The 16,423-nt window shown below is 41.9% G+C and overlaps 1 protein-coding gene across 2 annotated transcripts in view; it reads right to left on the bottom strand.

Annotated features, from left to right (window-relative positions):
* Positions 1-2,096: 2,096 nt before the first annotated feature.
* SLC31A1 (solute carrier family 31 member 1) overlaps positions 2,097-16,423 on the bottom strand; it is a 29,737-nt gene continuing 15,410 nt past the window's right edge. For both annotated transcript variants that reach the window (XM_082624609.1, XM_082624610.1), the window contains 4 exons: positions 9,263-9,426; positions 8,682-8,754; positions 7,145-7,313; positions 2,097-5,403 (listed from right to left, as the gene is read on the bottom strand). In XM_082624609.1, the coding sequence (XP_082480735.1) occupies positions 5,202-5,403; positions 7,145-7,313; positions 8,682-8,754; positions 9,263-9,394 (576 nt within the window). In that variant the 5' untranslated portion in view covers positions 9,395-9,426 and the 3' untranslated portion in view covers positions 2,097-5,201. The remainder of the gene's footprint in view (positions 5,404-7,144; positions 7,314-8,681; positions 8,755-9,262; positions 9,427-16,423) is intronic.

Below are 16,423 nucleotides of genomic sequence, written 5' to 3'. Positions count from 1 at the left end.
GTTAAATTGCTACATCATTTTTCCCATCTTTATTAAAAGACCCTAAACAGAACACTTCCAGTTGATCCCTGTCACTAATTTTTGTTTAACTCATTTATTCAACAAGTATTTATTGAGAGTGCCAGGTACCATTCTAGGCACTTGGTAACATCAGTGAACAAATCAAAGATCCCTGCCCTTGTGGAGATTAGATTCTCATGATTTTGTATAAACTCGATCAAGTTGTGGACTTCCAGTATCTTTACAGAATGGCTTTGTAACCAGTTTGGGTGTAATTTTGGGAGGACAGGCAGTGGAGTATCAGTATTACCGTCATTCCAGTTTTCTTTCCTTTCCCAAATCGCCTAAGTTTTTCTGACGAGCCAATCTGCGAGGCACCTCAGAGGCCAATTTAGAATCATGTCTTATTGTTCTCACTGTTTAATTCAACTGCTGGGAACTGCTAACTGTGGTAGCAAGAACCTCTGGAATCATCAGTTCCAAAGAGACCTGTTAGCAGGATTTTACCCAGCCTTTCTGGGGCAGTTTAAGTCTGCGAAGTAAGAATGTGGGAGAGAGGCAGGAATAGAGGATGTATAGTTTCCCTTCTTCCTCCAACCATTCTTACAAGACCTGTTCTTCCAGTTTTATCTGGGACCTTCCATTCAATCTTGAAAACACAGCAAGAATGGGCTCCAGATAAGGAAATTGAGTTTGATTATTTTGAATCCTACAAAATTCAGTCTGGAAGGGCAAAAGAAAAAAGAAAAGGATCAAATAAGACTGCTTCAACATGTCACTGTGACTTCCCAGCATGAACAGGCACAGAAGCATGAAACCATGGTGCCTCCTGATACCAATACTCAAGAGGAGTCTGGGTGGAAGACACTGTACCAAGTGCTTTATGCAGATTATCTCATTTATTTTTTATTTAAAAATTTTTTTAGATAATCTCATTTAATCTTTAACTCTTACGAGGTGAGTACTTTAACCTAATTTTATAAAGGCAAAACTAATTCTCAGCTGTTAAGGGATAGAGCTGAGATTTGAACCTGGGCAGAATGATTTTTGAACCTGTGCTTCTAAACCTCCTTGCTACACTGCTTTCCTGGTCTCCCACTAGTAGGTCTCACTCCCTCGGGGTAGAGTGGGAGGTTGCTGTTTCAGTTCTCAGGAAATATCCATGCTATTTTATTTATAAAGAATGAGGCAGTTACCAGATTAGTAATAAATCTGAGCAGCTATAAGTCGTTTTATTTTTTTGGCCGTGGCACGTGGGATCTTAGTTCCCCAACCAGGGATCGAACCTGTGCCCCCTGCACTGGAAGCGCAGAGTCCTAACTACTGGACCACCAGGGAATTCCCTGTAAATCTTTTTTGACACCACTGAAATCACATGTATTGATTCTTTATTTCTTAGGTCCTGGTGTTCATTTCTGGGTTGCCCAAACCCAAGAAGATGGTCAAGAGATACCAACTGCAGCCAGAAGCACATACCTTTCATTTTCCTGAAAGCTGGAGTGACAATAATCAGGAGATTAATTAAAATAGGTACTATTATTGCCTTTTTATAAATGAGAAAACTAAGGCTTAGGGATTATTAAAATAACTTGCCTAAGGTCACACTTCTAGTAAGTGGTGGAGCTAGGAGTCAAAGCCAGGTGTACCTGACTCCAAAGCCCATGCTCATCACACAACAGTCAGGGGGGGTGCTGAATGGCAAGATGCCCATCTGGGGGCCAACAGGAAAGGGACAAAACACCACCATTCTGGCACAAAGTGGACAGGCAGAGCCAACTCCTAGCCTCTCGCCTGACAGCAGAAACAGGGAAGCGATCATATGACAAGTTCGCTTTTAAATTCAGGAATCCTTGGTATACTGAGATACTGCAGCTTCATGAAGACCCTGTATCCTGTGCAAAAGGTCATGTAGATCTTCTGGCATGTACAAGGCTTGTCATGTAGAGTAGGAGAGTAGGAGGAGAGTGAGATGAAAACATAAAGGGATCACGCCACCTAAAAGGTGGACATCTTAAAAACCGATGATAATGACCAGACTCCATGTGGACAATGATGAGACCACTTATTCTGATGTCACTCTGGGTAGAAGACATGCATAGAATCACAAAATCAAAATATTTATTTGTTCTTTTGCACATGACACTGTTAAAACATTCCTACTACAGCAATACTGCCCTCCAGGAGCTTACAATCTAAAACAGTCAACATTAATTGTAGACCCAATGATTAAGGCATTATATCAAATGCGGACTCTGTATCTTTAGGTGTATCTTCTGAAGGATGCAGATGGAGAGGGCAGGATCAACATTAAATGACATGAAAGTGTACTCCCTGCTAACTCCCTTTCCAGCTTCTACAAGGAACCCCTGTGGCTAGAACCCAAAACCAGTACCCCACAGCCTAAAAGGGAATTCCAGACAACCCTACCATAGAAGTAGTGAAGAAACCTTCATCTCTAATTCCCTGGTGGACAGAGAGGACTCTGTTTGTGGGCAGTGTGGGGCTGAGTGTTCTTCCAGCATAGATTGGAGACGGCACCTAAGATGCTGTAACTTTGTGGATGGTACCAGGTAGCCCCTTACTCAGCCTTATAGAAATTCCAGTGGGACAATTGCTCCTCAAAGTGTGCCTAGGGTCTCTATCAAGTTTTAAAACTTCTGGCTGGTATCTATATCCACATCTACTGCACAGCATTATCCACTGCATCAGGAGGGTGAGGGAGATTTAATAAACCAGACACATGGGATAAAAAACTGAAAGAAAGGGAAAAGGAGAGCAGAATAAGGGGCCAAAGATATGGGGATACAGCTCCTAGTTGTGAACAGGAGGAAGAGAAATTTGGATTCAAAAGGAACAAAGAAGTCAGGCACTAAATTCTAAATGAACAGGGTTACAGAAATGAAAGTCAACAAGATCATTATATTATCACAATCCAAGAGCTCAAGAAAGATAGAACTTAAGCTTTACTTTTTTTCTTTTCCTCGCTAGTTTCTTCCTTTGGCAACCTAGCTCAAGATCACTACAATTCAGGTTTTTCATGAGACTCTATCTTGAATACCCGAAGACTTATCCCAAACTGATGTTTCTCTCTGAGAGTTTGAAATTCACAGCATTTTGTCTAAACTGGCCTTGATTTTTCTTACCTTACTGATAAGGTCCTGTTCCTGAAAGAGTATTTTATAACAGATCATGTCAAGATTTCTAGAGAGTACCCGGGTCACTACTAAACATTGATTTCTCAGGGTTTTATTATTCCTTGGCTTCTGAGGCAATAACAGGCTATTTGTACCTTAATGTTGGATTTTTATCAGTACCTGTCATTCCCTTTACTTATGCTAAGTATCAGCACTACAAGGGGTTGGAATGAGAGAAAAACATAAAATTTTGGTTCTTAGATTTTAACCTCGATCCAGTAAGCTCATAACCCTCTCTTGGTTCAAAGCCACGGAAGTACACATTTCTCGCCCTCCAATATTTAACTGGCACCAACAAAGAAAGTACAAACTTCAAAACCACAAGAGGCCAACAGGATAGCTGTGTTTTGTCTCTCCTGCCCTGAGGCACAACTGGAGTCTAGCACCAAGGAGGGCAGGATTTAATATACCAGCACAGGAAGAGTCACTTTACAGAGGTAGGTTGGACTGGGAACAAGACTGTGGCATAGACTAACAACAGAATAAAAATCCAATGTGATTCTTACTGAGGAAAGTATTTTTGGCCACTTGTGATCTAATTAAGTCCCCCCGAGAGTAACAAAGATGGTCATGCAGAGAGTGAGGATCTGCCTGGTGTGGGCATGGATGCCCATCAGCCGACCACACCCTAGGCCTCTCCAAAGAGAGGGCTGGGCTTTTGCCCCTCCAACCCATGACTGGCTGATTTACATTGCAGATCAAAGATTCTCAACCTTCAAGCCATTTCCAAGAAATTACAGATCTTTAAGAATAAGGACTAGTGATTTCATACATGCTAATAAAAGTTACTTTGGCTACAGCCCTTTGTGCTTGTGTGCCTGGGCACAAAAACACAGTTGGGGCTGAATAAATGTTTGTGGAATGATTAAGTATTGACCAGCAGCATTTAGTACATGAGTTAAGCCCAGAAACACCACCAACCAATAACAAGTCATATTCCTGTGCCCAGTACCAGGTAGCTCACCCACCAGGTGATATTGCCTCAGTTTAAAGCAGAGATGCTCAAAGTGTGGTCCCCTGATCATCAGTAGGAGCACCACCTGGGAGCTTGTTAAAAATAGCAATTGGGGGGCTCTGGGTGGAGGCCCAGCAATCAGGGCTTTAACAAGCTCTCCAGGTGATTCTGATGCATGCTGAAGCTTGAAAACCACTGGTTTAGAGGCAGACACATGAAAACAATAATGGGAGAAAATTACTTAAACGCTTACTTCAGCTGTGACATACGAAGGTACCAAGTCAAAGTAAAATGTCAGTGGTTTCATTTTAAAATATCTATTTTCTCAAATTGATTGTCCTTTTTTTTGATTGACAAGTTCAATCTAATCAAAATGTTAAGTGGGAACACAAGTTGATGAGTCAGCCTCCCAAGAATGCACACTCCTGCAAGGTCTGGGCCTGTATTTATACAGGCTCAAACCACCTCTCTGCCCCCTACAGAGATTTCAGTTCAACACGTCACACCTAGGGAAAGGCACAATCTGTCTCCCACTCATTGAGCCCAAAGACTAGAACGTACTTTTAAATGTTAAGTTTGGGTTCTGGGCTTAGCTGGGCAAGACCCTCCCTCACCTGCCATCAATCCTGGCTAAAGTTAATCCATTTCCATCACTGACCCAGGAAAAACCCACCAAATTCGCAAACTGTTAAAAAAAAAATAAGAACAGAAGACTAAAAAAGGAAGCAGGTAATCAAGCCATCGAATAGAAAGCTACCTGGATTAGATAAGAACATATAACTTGGATCTAAGGTAATGGGGGAGGAGAGGACATCTCATGGGTGGCTTCACCTCAAGAGAAATGGGAAACTCAGCTCATTAGGGAAAAAAGGCAGGGAGGTTACCACTTTAGCTCAGAGACTGTAAGCTAAACCTCTGTTGAGCAGGCGTGCGTGTGTGTGTGTGTGTGTGTGTGTGTAGATAAGGAGCAAGAAGAGAAGATTGGAATCCTGTCTTCCAGTCTTGAACTGCTTTCCACTGCAATCGATAAGGCCACACCATAGAGTTAGACGTTAATGGCAATGTTCTGTGATGTCCACTACCACTGCCTTCTTCCAGCTGAAGAGAAAGTACCCCATGCCAGCCCCTGCCGCTACAGCAATGCAGAGGTAGCCGTTGTAGGTCATGAAGATGAGCATGAGGAAGTAGCTGATGACCACCTGGATGATGTGCAGCACTGTTTGCAGAAGGTGAGGAAAGCTCAGCATCTGTTGCCTGGAGAGTAAACAGGGACACAATAGTCAGGGCCCCAGGAGTGCTCAGGCAGCTCTGCATGCAGATCAGGAGAAAGGGGCAACAGTTGTAGTCATGAGCTCAGCTTGAGGTGGACTCTCTCAATAGCCACCCTGGCAACTCACGGGTACTTGTGTCTCTGCAGGTTGTTTATTGTCCTTGGAAATGAAACATGATAGGATTGTGAGGTTAATAAGCATCGGCCAGATATGATTATATGGCAGCAGAAGGAATGCTCTTCAGGAGGAGGGGAGAGGAAGGAGGAGTAAGCTGACTTACCTCCACCTTGGATACTGAAAGGGATGACCCACACCCTCCCATACTTATTTGCCTGAACTTTCTCAGGCCTTCCACCTTTGCAGAGTTCATACTCTATGTAGGGGACATGGGTTCGAGCCCTGGTCCAGGAAGATCCCACATGCCGTGGAGCAACTAAGCCCGTGCGCCGCAACTACTGAGCCTGCACGCCACAACTACTGGAGCCCGAGCACCCTAGAGCAGGCACGCCGCAACTACTGAGCTCACGCAACACAACTACTGAAGCCTGCATGCTCTAGGCCCTGCGTGCCGCAACTACTGAGCCCGCGTGCTGCAGCTACTGAAACCCGTGCGCCTAGAGCCTGTGCTCCGCAACAAGAGAAGCCACTGCAATGAGAAGCCCGCACACCACAACAAAGAGTAGCCCCTGCTCACCGCAACTAGAGAAAGCCAGCATGGAGCAATGAAGACCCAATGCAGCCAAAAAAAAAAAAATTGGAAATAGAATTGAGGGTTGGGTGGTACAGTAGAAAGTTTTTAATTAGGGATCAGGAGATCCGGCTGTTTATCCCCTTTGTCACTAACTAGTTCTCTCACCTTAGTTAAGTCACAATGTTTGGCCCTCAATAAGCCCAATCACTGGTACAATTGGAATAAATAATATTGTGCTTACTTGAAAGCAGGACATCGGTCTATAGGATTCCTTGAATTCCAGTTTAGCTTTAAGACCTACATTTCTATTATAACTAAATCTTAAAGCATTTGCCAATCTGTGGGAAAAACCAGTAGTCATCCATATACTTTCTTAGGTGGAATACAGACATTAGTACAGTCTTACATTGTAACAAAATGAGACTAGAGCTGGGCAGGTACAACTTTTTATAGAAAGGAATGAACTGGCTTCTGCCATTCTTCTATACCCTGACTTGAAATTTCTTAATTTGTTTATTATTATGTTGGCTAATATGTTAAAATATGGATTCTTTTCCTTCTTCTAAAGTGATCAAACTTAAAATTTGGAATAAATGTTCATATTAGCAGAAGGGTTCCTATCATTCCTCTTTTGGCCTGCTAATGACCCACAACCCCAAGCCTCCAAAAACAGGTTTTTTTTTTTTTTTTTTTTTTTTTTTTTTTTTGCGGTACGTGGGCCTCTCACTGCTGTGGCCTCTCCCGTTGTGGAGCACAGCCTCCGGACACGCAGGCTCAGCGGCCATGGCTCACGGGCCCAGCCGCTCTGCGGCATGTGGGATCTTCCCAGACCGGGGCACGAACCCGTGTCCCCTGCATCGGCAGGAGGACTCTCAACCACTGCGCCACCAGGGAAGCCCCAAAAACAGTTTTGATTAAGGTCATGTAGAATCATTAACTCAAGAAGAGGGCTGTTGCTAATAAAATAGCTGCTTTCCTATTTAGCTAATTCAGCTCTCCAGAACTTCCATCTGGATCTGTTCAATCTTCTTACCCAACAGTTTTGTGGGTCTCCATAAGGATGGTTCCATTCGGTCCTGGGACAGGCATGGAATTGTACCGAATGTTGACTTGTGACTTGCGCAGGAGGCCCTCTCGGGCTATCTTGAGTCCTTCGTAGAACATGGCTAGTAGAAACACTGCCACAAAAGCTCCAGCCATTTCTAAGTAGGGAGGGAAAAGATGGCGGTAATGTCAAACATGCAAAATCATTAGCTGGTGTGCTCTCCAAGCTAGAAAGACAACATAGAAAAACTGCTACTCTTTTTTTTTGGGGGGGGGGTTATGCCACGTGGCTTGTGGGGGTCTTAGTTCCCCGACCAGGGATTGAAACTGGGCGCACGGCAGTGAAAGCACTGAGTCCTAACCACTGGACTGCCAGGGAATTTTGAAAAACTGCTACTCTCTACTCTTAATTTCAGAGTATGTTATATTGTTACCTCTTCAGTCATACAGATGGAAGAGAAGAACTAAGATGGCGTTAGTGAGGATTACTGCCTCCACTGCAGATCATACTCATTTTCTGATTAAGATACAAAAAAATGAACAACAATAACCTTTTGGTCTGGCTGCTTGATGTCATTAAATTAGCTTGTCACACTGAAACACACAATGTAGAATATGCAAAAGAGGAAGAAAACAACTTATTTTAAAGTGCTGACCATTTCTTGAATGGGCGTTTCAATCTAAGTCTTTCACACTGTGAAGCATTGGTAACAATACGAATGTAGTCAAACTGATTTAACATACTACCTGAATTCAATGCTTCCCTTCTTCCCAAAACAAATTGATTTTGTGGGTCCAGAGATTTATCTTGTAACCTAAAGTGGTCCACCTGACTACTGAACTTGTGCAATTTGAATTTAAGGCACACCAACTCAACGTTATAGACACAAAAAATGGGCGATTAGCTACCCCAAAACTAGGACTGCCCCTAAGATGGGCCAAGAGTCAGGAATGATGTATACCAGTTTGGTAAGCTAGAAAGAGCACTGGATTAGGCAGCAATAGAAGCCCTAGGTCCCTGTCCTAGCTCTGACATACTAACTTTATGGGATTTAGGGCTAATCATTTCACTATTTGAAGCTTAATTTATCTGTAAACTGGAAGGATTGTACTTGATTAATAGTTTTCAAGCTAGGGTTATTTTGTGGTATGTATATATATAATGCTTTTTATGTCATTTGAACTTTGGCTATAGTCTTATATCCAAGATCAATAATTTATCAAACAAGGAAACACTCTGGAAAAAGATGAAAGGAAATGGTCTGCAAAAGACTCCTACCTGGTATCTAAATTATGTTTCAGAAATTCTACAACATACACATGCTATTTAAGGGAGGTTTACTGTAGGACCAAAATAAGCACCGTGTATCCTTACCTTCCAGGTAGGAAATAGGAAGCAAGATGGTTACGATCATAACCATAATGACTCAGTAATTATGGCAGGAAGAGGTGTTGGGTTTCCAGATTCTTTGTCACTGTCTCTCATGTGAGTGTCACCTTCAAACAAAACCTGATGGCTTACTCACCTCCAGCTGTATTGATCACCAAACCAGAGAACAATAGTTCCACGTTCTTAAAGCCAAAGTAGAAGGTCATAGGCTGCCAGGAAACCAAAACATGTCAATTAGAAACAATTGAAGCTTCTACATGAGAATTTCAGGTCAAGAAGCTTAGAACATTTAAAAGTAGCAGTTCTGGGTAATAAGAGGCATTCACTGAAGTGGGAGGCTTTCTCCCTCATCATAGTATAGTATTAACCACAGGCACTTGTCCACATGTATTCTCCTTTGTCCCCACCGTCAACTTTTGTCTTTTTCTCTTTTCTACACAAAGTGTAAAAGACCAGAACTTAATCCAGAAAAAGGTCAATTTTGACAGAAAGGAATACTGAAGAAAGAACCATAGAAATCTTGGTTCTGGTGTGGCTCTGAAATTAACCTGCCACATAATCTTGGGCAAATCACTTGACTTCTCTAGGTCTACCTTAGTTTTTTCTCATTGGTAAATTGATCTTTAAAGATAATCATCTTCTAGTCCTAAAGTTGGATTATTTCTATTCCCCAAGTGGGTGGGAAAGGGCCTGGGCTGCCTCTCCTGTGGCACTTACCATCATCATCATCATGTGATCATGGGAGTGGGAGGCTGAAGAGGTCGGGTGATGGTGAGAAGGTGCCATGGTACTGTTGTCGTCCCCACTGCTCATCCCCATGCTCATCCCCATGTGGTGGAAATGGCCCATTTTTCTGGGAAAAGTTGAGTCAGCAGAAGATTCTTTTAAGAAAAAGAATTATATATAATAATTAAAAATACAAAATCTTGATTTTTAAAAAAAATCTTCACGATGTTTTATCTTGTCCTTTTTTTTTTTTTTTTGGCCAAGCCGCACGGCATGCAGGATATTAGTTGCCCGACCAGGGATCGAACCTGTGACCCCTGCAGTGCAAGCACGGAGTCCTAACCACTGGACCACCAGGCAAGTCCCCAAATCTTGATTCTTGATAAATACTTTGTCTGTGTGGGATTTCAGCCAGTGAATACATGCTCTCCTAGCCTCTTTACTCAGAATTATTTTTTATAATCTACAGATGGAAAAAGAAGTAACTGTATAATAGGGATCACCTCTGGAGACTGCAGCAAAAGGGATTTGCACGTAGGGTTTCAGAACCTAACTCTTTTTTTTTTTTTTTTGCGGTACGCGGGCCTCTCACTGCTGTGGCCTCTCTCATTGCGGAGCACAGGCTCCGGATGCGCAGGCTCAGTGGCCATGGCTCACGGGCCCAGCCGCTCCGCGGCATGCGGGATCTTCCCGGACCGGGGCACGAACCCCTGTCCCCTGCATAGGCAGGTGGACGGTCAACCACTGCGCCACCAGGGAAGCCCCTAACTCTTTTTTTTTAAATTAATTTTTATTGGAGTATAGTTGCTTTACAGTGTTGTGTTAGTTTCTGCTGTACGGCAAGGTGAATCAGTTATACATTATCAGAAACCTAACTCTTATTCTGCAGAATTGTTCCTTTACTAGATATGTTCAATGTATGTTCAAATTTAAATGTGAGATAAGGAGAAGAAAAGTAGCTTCTTCGGGTTGCAGGAAACAATTTGTAATAATGGACAAATTGATGCCATTAATGAAATTTAACTGCTTTTCTAATCATAAATGTCAGTAGATAAAAAGCAAGTATTTCAAGATAATTCACCTAATTGGATGGCCTGTGTTCAATCAGGATATTAAGAAAACATTTTCACATATAGGACAACCAGCCTTCAGCTAATTTAAATTAGAAGAAAAGGTCTATTGCTGCCCTAGGCAAGCAGTGTGCTATGAATTTAGATACAGTATCAATCCCAGCAGGGCATTAGAGCTGAGAACACTGAAAACAAGGTATAAATTGGATATTCGCTATTAAATTAAATTCGCTATTAAATTAAGTCTAGACAACCTGCACATTCAGTCTTGTGTCTTTACTACCACTTCACTATTTTACTGCAAAAGTCCATCTGAGACATAATCCAAGGAGCAAAAACTCCTATAGCTGGGGTGGGGAGTGGGAAGTTGAGGAAGGTGGAGGGGGAGGTGTTGGTGGATTCTCTTAGTGTCCCTCAACTCCAGTTTGTGGAGGAAAGAGTGCTTTAGAAATTCCAAGTAGATATTCATGTTCATGAGCCTAAGTGTGCCTCTTATTATTAATTATCAAGCTCTTACACGCACCAAACTCTGAGCTAAGTGCTAGTAATTCAACAGTGAATAAGACAAACAAGGTACAGGATGGAGAAACAATAAAGTAAACAGAACACTTTCATGAGGCGATTAGTGCTGTGATGGAAAGAAACAGGGTAATATGGTAGTATTACTAAGAGGTTGAAAAGAAGCATACTTTAGATAGGAAATTTATACAGATTCAGGGAGTCTTGGATATCTAATCAAAAGCACAAATATTCAGCCATCTATTTTCCCCTCTTCAACTCCTATCCTATGATACTATGACAGCAAGCTTAAAAAATAGGTTCTTATTGGGACTTCCCTGGTGGTGCAGTGGTTAAGAATCCACCTGCCAATGCAGGGGACACGGGTTCGAGCCCTGGTCCGGGAAGATCCCACATGCCTCGGAGCAACTAAGCCCGTGCACCACAACTACTGAGCCTGCACTCTAGAGCCCACGAGCCACACCTACTGAGCCCGAGTGCCACAACTACTGGAGTTGTGGCGTGCCTAGTTGTGAAGCCCATGTGCCTACAGCCAGTGCTCAGCAACGAGAGAAGCCACCGCAATGAGAAGCCCGCACTCCCTGCAACTAAAAAGAAAGCCCGTGCGCAGCAACAAAGACCCAACGCAGCCAACATATAAATAAATAAATTAATAAAAAAATAGGTTCTTATTTCCAGCAAAGGAAAAGGCAAAGCATCAGTTACCAATAATCAAAATTCAACTCTGAATTTAAATAACTTTCATGCCAGACACTTTATTACTTCATAATTGGGGAGCTGGACAAGCTGGTATCATTGCCATAAAGGGACTAGATTGGAGGTACAAAGAGAGACATAATAAGATCTTTGTCCACAAAGGTTTTATAGCGAACAGCAAAAAAATAATAATAATAATACACACAAAAATAATCAACAAGTGAGAGCACACACAAAGTTTCAATGATGGAACAAATGGTAAGAGGACAGCAGTTTTCAGATAAAGAAACATAGTAGGATGGAGAGATCACTGGTATCTGAGTGATCATAAATTATGATGTTGAACCAAGCAAATGAAGTGAAATAAGAATGAAAAGACTTTTGCCTGCCAAGAAAATTGATAGCACATCCTCATGAATAGTAGAAGTCACAAGTTTTGTTCTCTTCCAATAAGGGTCTAGAAAATGATTATATCATAAGAAAACCATAAAGGATAATTTCATTTCATGTTATCAACCTGAATCCTTGCCTTTGATTCGGTGAATATTGGTGGAGTGCCTTTTGGTGTAAGAGACTGAGGGACATACAGAGATGAACCAGACATAGACTCTTTCCTCATGGAGCTTCAAGGCTAAAAGCTAGAAAGGGAAACTGAACAGTCATAATTTTCATTTTGGGGCATAAGATGAAACGCAAAGGCCAATTAAAAAAGCAAGAACACAGCACCAGAAACTACTTAAGATTTGTACCCTTGATTTCCCTGATAAACTTTTATAGTCTCCCCATCAACAGGTTTTTGTTTTTTTGTTTTTTGTTTGTTTGTTTGTTTTATTGCGGTACGCGGGCCTCTCACTGTTGTGGCCTCTCCCGTCGCGGAGCACAGGCTCCGGATGCACAGGCTCAGCGGCCATGGCTCACGGGCCCAGCCGCTCCGCAGCATGTGGGATCTTCCCGGACCGGGGTACGAACCCGTGTCCCCTGCATCGGCAGGTGGACTCTCAACCACTGTGCCACCAGGGAAGCCCACCAACAGGTTTTTTTGAAGACCCAAGGTTCCTAATTGTTCAGGCACCTCACTACCAGTCAGAGACACCCGCTCAGTGAAGATCCGTAATCAAATCTCTTTAGACATATCAGTGACCCAGTAATTCATATGCCCGAATCTCAAGAAGGCCTTTCAAAGTATGCACCTATTTTGAAGTGTCATCTTGTAGAATATATTTCACATTGAAATATACTAGGAAATACAGCAGGAATAGAATCTATTTCCTTTCATTGCAGATGGACAATGGATTTCTTTCTTCTTTTTATTTTTTTTAAAAAAAACCTTTATCAGGGGACTTCCTCGGTGGTCCAGTGGTTAAGATTCCGTGCTTCCACTGCAGGGGGCACTGGTTCGATCCCTGGTCAGGGAACTAAGATCCTGCATGCCCTGCGGCAAAAACAAAACAAAACAAAAAACAAAAAGCCTTTATCTTAATTTCTTTTTGGCCGTGCCATGCGGCTTGTGGGATCTTAGTTCCTTGACCAGGGATTGAACCTGGGTCCCCTACAGTGGAAGCAAGGAGTCCTAACCATTGGACCACCAGAGAATTCCCAACAATGGATTTCTTATAACAGAATCCTAGGCAAATGTCAGTTTTCTGTTAGCTTCTCTCCTGCAGAGTATGCCAGCCAAGACCACTTTCAAGCCCCTTTCTGCCTATCCTGTCTCCTGAGACCACAAAGTGACTATCGACACATGTGGATAGTTCATAATAGCTCCTTATTCTAGCACAGAAAACTTCTTTGATTTTTAAGGAAACAGAATAGAAATGGTCTAGGAGTTGGCTATAGAAAAAAGTCAAGTATGAATTTCTATGGAAATTTGTTCATACAAAATAGGTGAGAAGTTTATTTCTTAGGAAGGCTTTACACTATTCAGTTTTTAGGGAACATTTAACTTCAGCTGGGTACTTGAAGTTGGCTATATGCCAACTTGTTTGTATTGCCCTGAATACTATTAGATATGGAAAATGAAATGGCACATTCTATATTGAATGCCATATAGCTTTGCACTTCTTTCTGCCTTCCCCTTTCCTCCATTTAGTAAGTATGGCGCAGTATTTATAAAAATAGGTTTCAAAACTTCCTTGTATTCAAGGGTCTAATTCCTTCTCAGTCTACTTCTGAGGATCATGAAAAAGAAGTTTCCTCTGTTCCTGCCAACACTCCCCCCCAACACACGCATTTTAAAGCTTAACTAGAGGGCCAGATTCTTTGCAAAATCTAGCATCTCTAGAAAAATGAATATCCATTTATAGACAGAAGTTAGAGAATTAGCAAGAAGGCTAAATTCTGATACCCATTCTGAGTCTTAGCACTGACCTTACTTCTAACAGGTTTAGTCTAAACTTCAAATTCTCTTTTATTTTCCTGGTATTGCACAATGATGAATTAGAAACAATAATCCATAGGGACTATGGAGATTAGACCCCATAAAAAGACTACACAGAAGTAGTCATACATCTGCCACATGGGCCCTCTTCTCCAGCTCAGACAGATGTAATCTGGAGTCTCATAATTCTTTTGGAGACTGCCTCCAGTCTTTCCTGACTTCAATGATAAGGAAGAAAGTTTTTATTCTTAAAATGATTAGGGTCGGGACTTCCCTGGTGACGCAGTGGATAAGACTCCGTGCTCCCAATGCAGGGGGCCCGGGTTTGATCCCTGGTCAGGGAACTGGATCCCACATGCATGCCACAACTAAGAGTTCGCATGCCACAGCTAAGGAGCAGGCGAGCCACAACTAAGGAGCCCACGTGCTGCAACTAAGGAGGCTGCCTGACGCATCTAGGACCTGGCGCAACTAACTAACTAACTAAATAAATATTTTTAAAAAATGATTAGGGTCACGTTCCTTTTTGGATTTTTAAAAATATTAAACAAAGGGAAATCTATCTAGTCACTCTTCTGCTTTCTGTAGTCATTATTTATGATTGATGACAAAAGATTTTGGCAAGCACAGATAGGGGAAATTCAAGGTCAAAGATAATATACTACCATAAACAGGGATTCATGGTTATGGGCTATGTTCATGTGATCAAGCAACAAGTTTCACTGGACTAATCCTGCCTTTTTATGACCTGTATGGGGCCAGCAGATATTCTGAGATATGGCTCTGGCTTTGTTTCAAGTGCCTCTATAGGTGAACTTTGAAATTCTCCTATGGCTTTATGAATTCTGCACTTATCTTGTTCTTTGGGGGAGGGAGGTGGTAAAGGAGACGCAGGAATAAAGGGGAGACTTTGACATAATGCAATAACAAATAGGGATTAGGTGCCTCTCCAAAACTTGGCATTCCAGGCCAATACACTGGAGTTGTTTAGAAAAAAATGTAGTAGTTCCCAGGGAAGGGAAATACAATTTGATGAATATATATGGGGAAGACCCTTCCCGTTGATGGCTATGATGTTGTTCCACTCATCCTCTAGGCCCTGGCCTCATATTCTTACTGCAAATTGACTGGCAGAAAAGTGGTCATAATTGTTCGAATATAACCACACCATGCTTTGGATATTTTAGCTGCCTTTCCTTGGCCTGTGTCCTTCTTGAGGTGCAGTAATCATAAGGATACTTACACCAGTTTCATTTCCAAAAGGTATCAGGCTGAGAAAATCATAGGTTTACACAGGTTCTAGCCAGAACTGGCAAAAACTTTTGACTCCCAAAGTTCTGCCATATCACTGTACTAAAAACAGTTCAGTGAAATGAGGCAGTAGAGGTACTGAGAAGACAAGTCAGGCCAATAAGAGAAAAGGAAATGGAAAAGACCTTAAAAATCACACACACAGAGTTCTCCCCAGACTAAACGTGGCAGGTGATAGGAGTTGATAGGGCACTTGCTACAATTGCAGGTTTATAAAGACAGAACTCTGGAGAATAACTGCCAAAACCCCACCACCATCACTACCACTACCACCAAAAAAAGTAAAAAAGAAAGAAAACTTAGATTTTATCCTTTTAAAAATCCTTCAATAAAACTAAGGCTACCATTTTCTCTTCTAACTTTGTGCCTTTGTTGATAATAAAAATAATTCCAAGGGATCATCTACAACAACAACAAATTCTCACTTGCTTTTCTTTGTGTCAGTGGTTGGGTTGAGATGAGAAAGATGTTGATAGACCTGGCAGAGAATTAATTTAGTGATTACTTGCAGATTTCAATATTATTTTCTCTTTCCACACCATATACCAAAGCGAGCTCTACTGTAAGCAGATAGTGTAGGGAGTCCCCGGAGAAAAGAGCCAGATATAGCTTTTTGATATAAGAGAAGCCATTTTAGGCCAAAGCCATCTTGTCATCTAAGCCTGGCTACCATGCTTGCCCTTGAAAAGGTCTCAGTAATAATGACCTTAAGGGAACATAAGAACAAATGACTGTTTATCAGGCAAGAGAAGTAACAATAGCAAAGATTATAAACCAGTTGCAGGATTCCTTGAAAGCACTTTTTGTGGAAAGAAACCAACCTATGCACAGTCTACATATTCAAGTAATAAGCAGAGTCTATGTGGCTGTATTACTCATACATCAGACTAATGGGATGCATCAAAAGTAACCAACTGCCAGAGACATAAAGGGGAAAACTACTTCAAACAGTTACACTTAAAGGGCCTTGATTTATGAATGGCCAATGATCTAGGCAAACAAGAAATGCTCCATGGACTGACAAGTTTTTAGAAGAATAAAAGAGCAGCTATAAATTAGTGAGAGTAGCTCTTTAACATAGAAGTTCTTGGCTAAGGATACCTATTTTAGTAAAAAAGATGATAACTCAGGAGCTGCCCTGAGAATCTCTTTCTAACTATCCACAGAAAAGACAGAAAG

This window comes from Mesoplodon mirus (genome assembly GCF_964341445.2).
Source record: "Mesoplodon mirus genome assembly, chromosome: 1".
NCBI classification, from domain to species: domain Eukaryota; kingdom Metazoa; phylum Chordata; class Mammalia; order Artiodactyla; family Ziphiidae; genus Mesoplodon; species Mesoplodon mirus.
The sequence above is the reverse complement of the archived record's forward strand: the minus strand, read 5'-3'. Positions and strand labels throughout refer to the sequence as shown.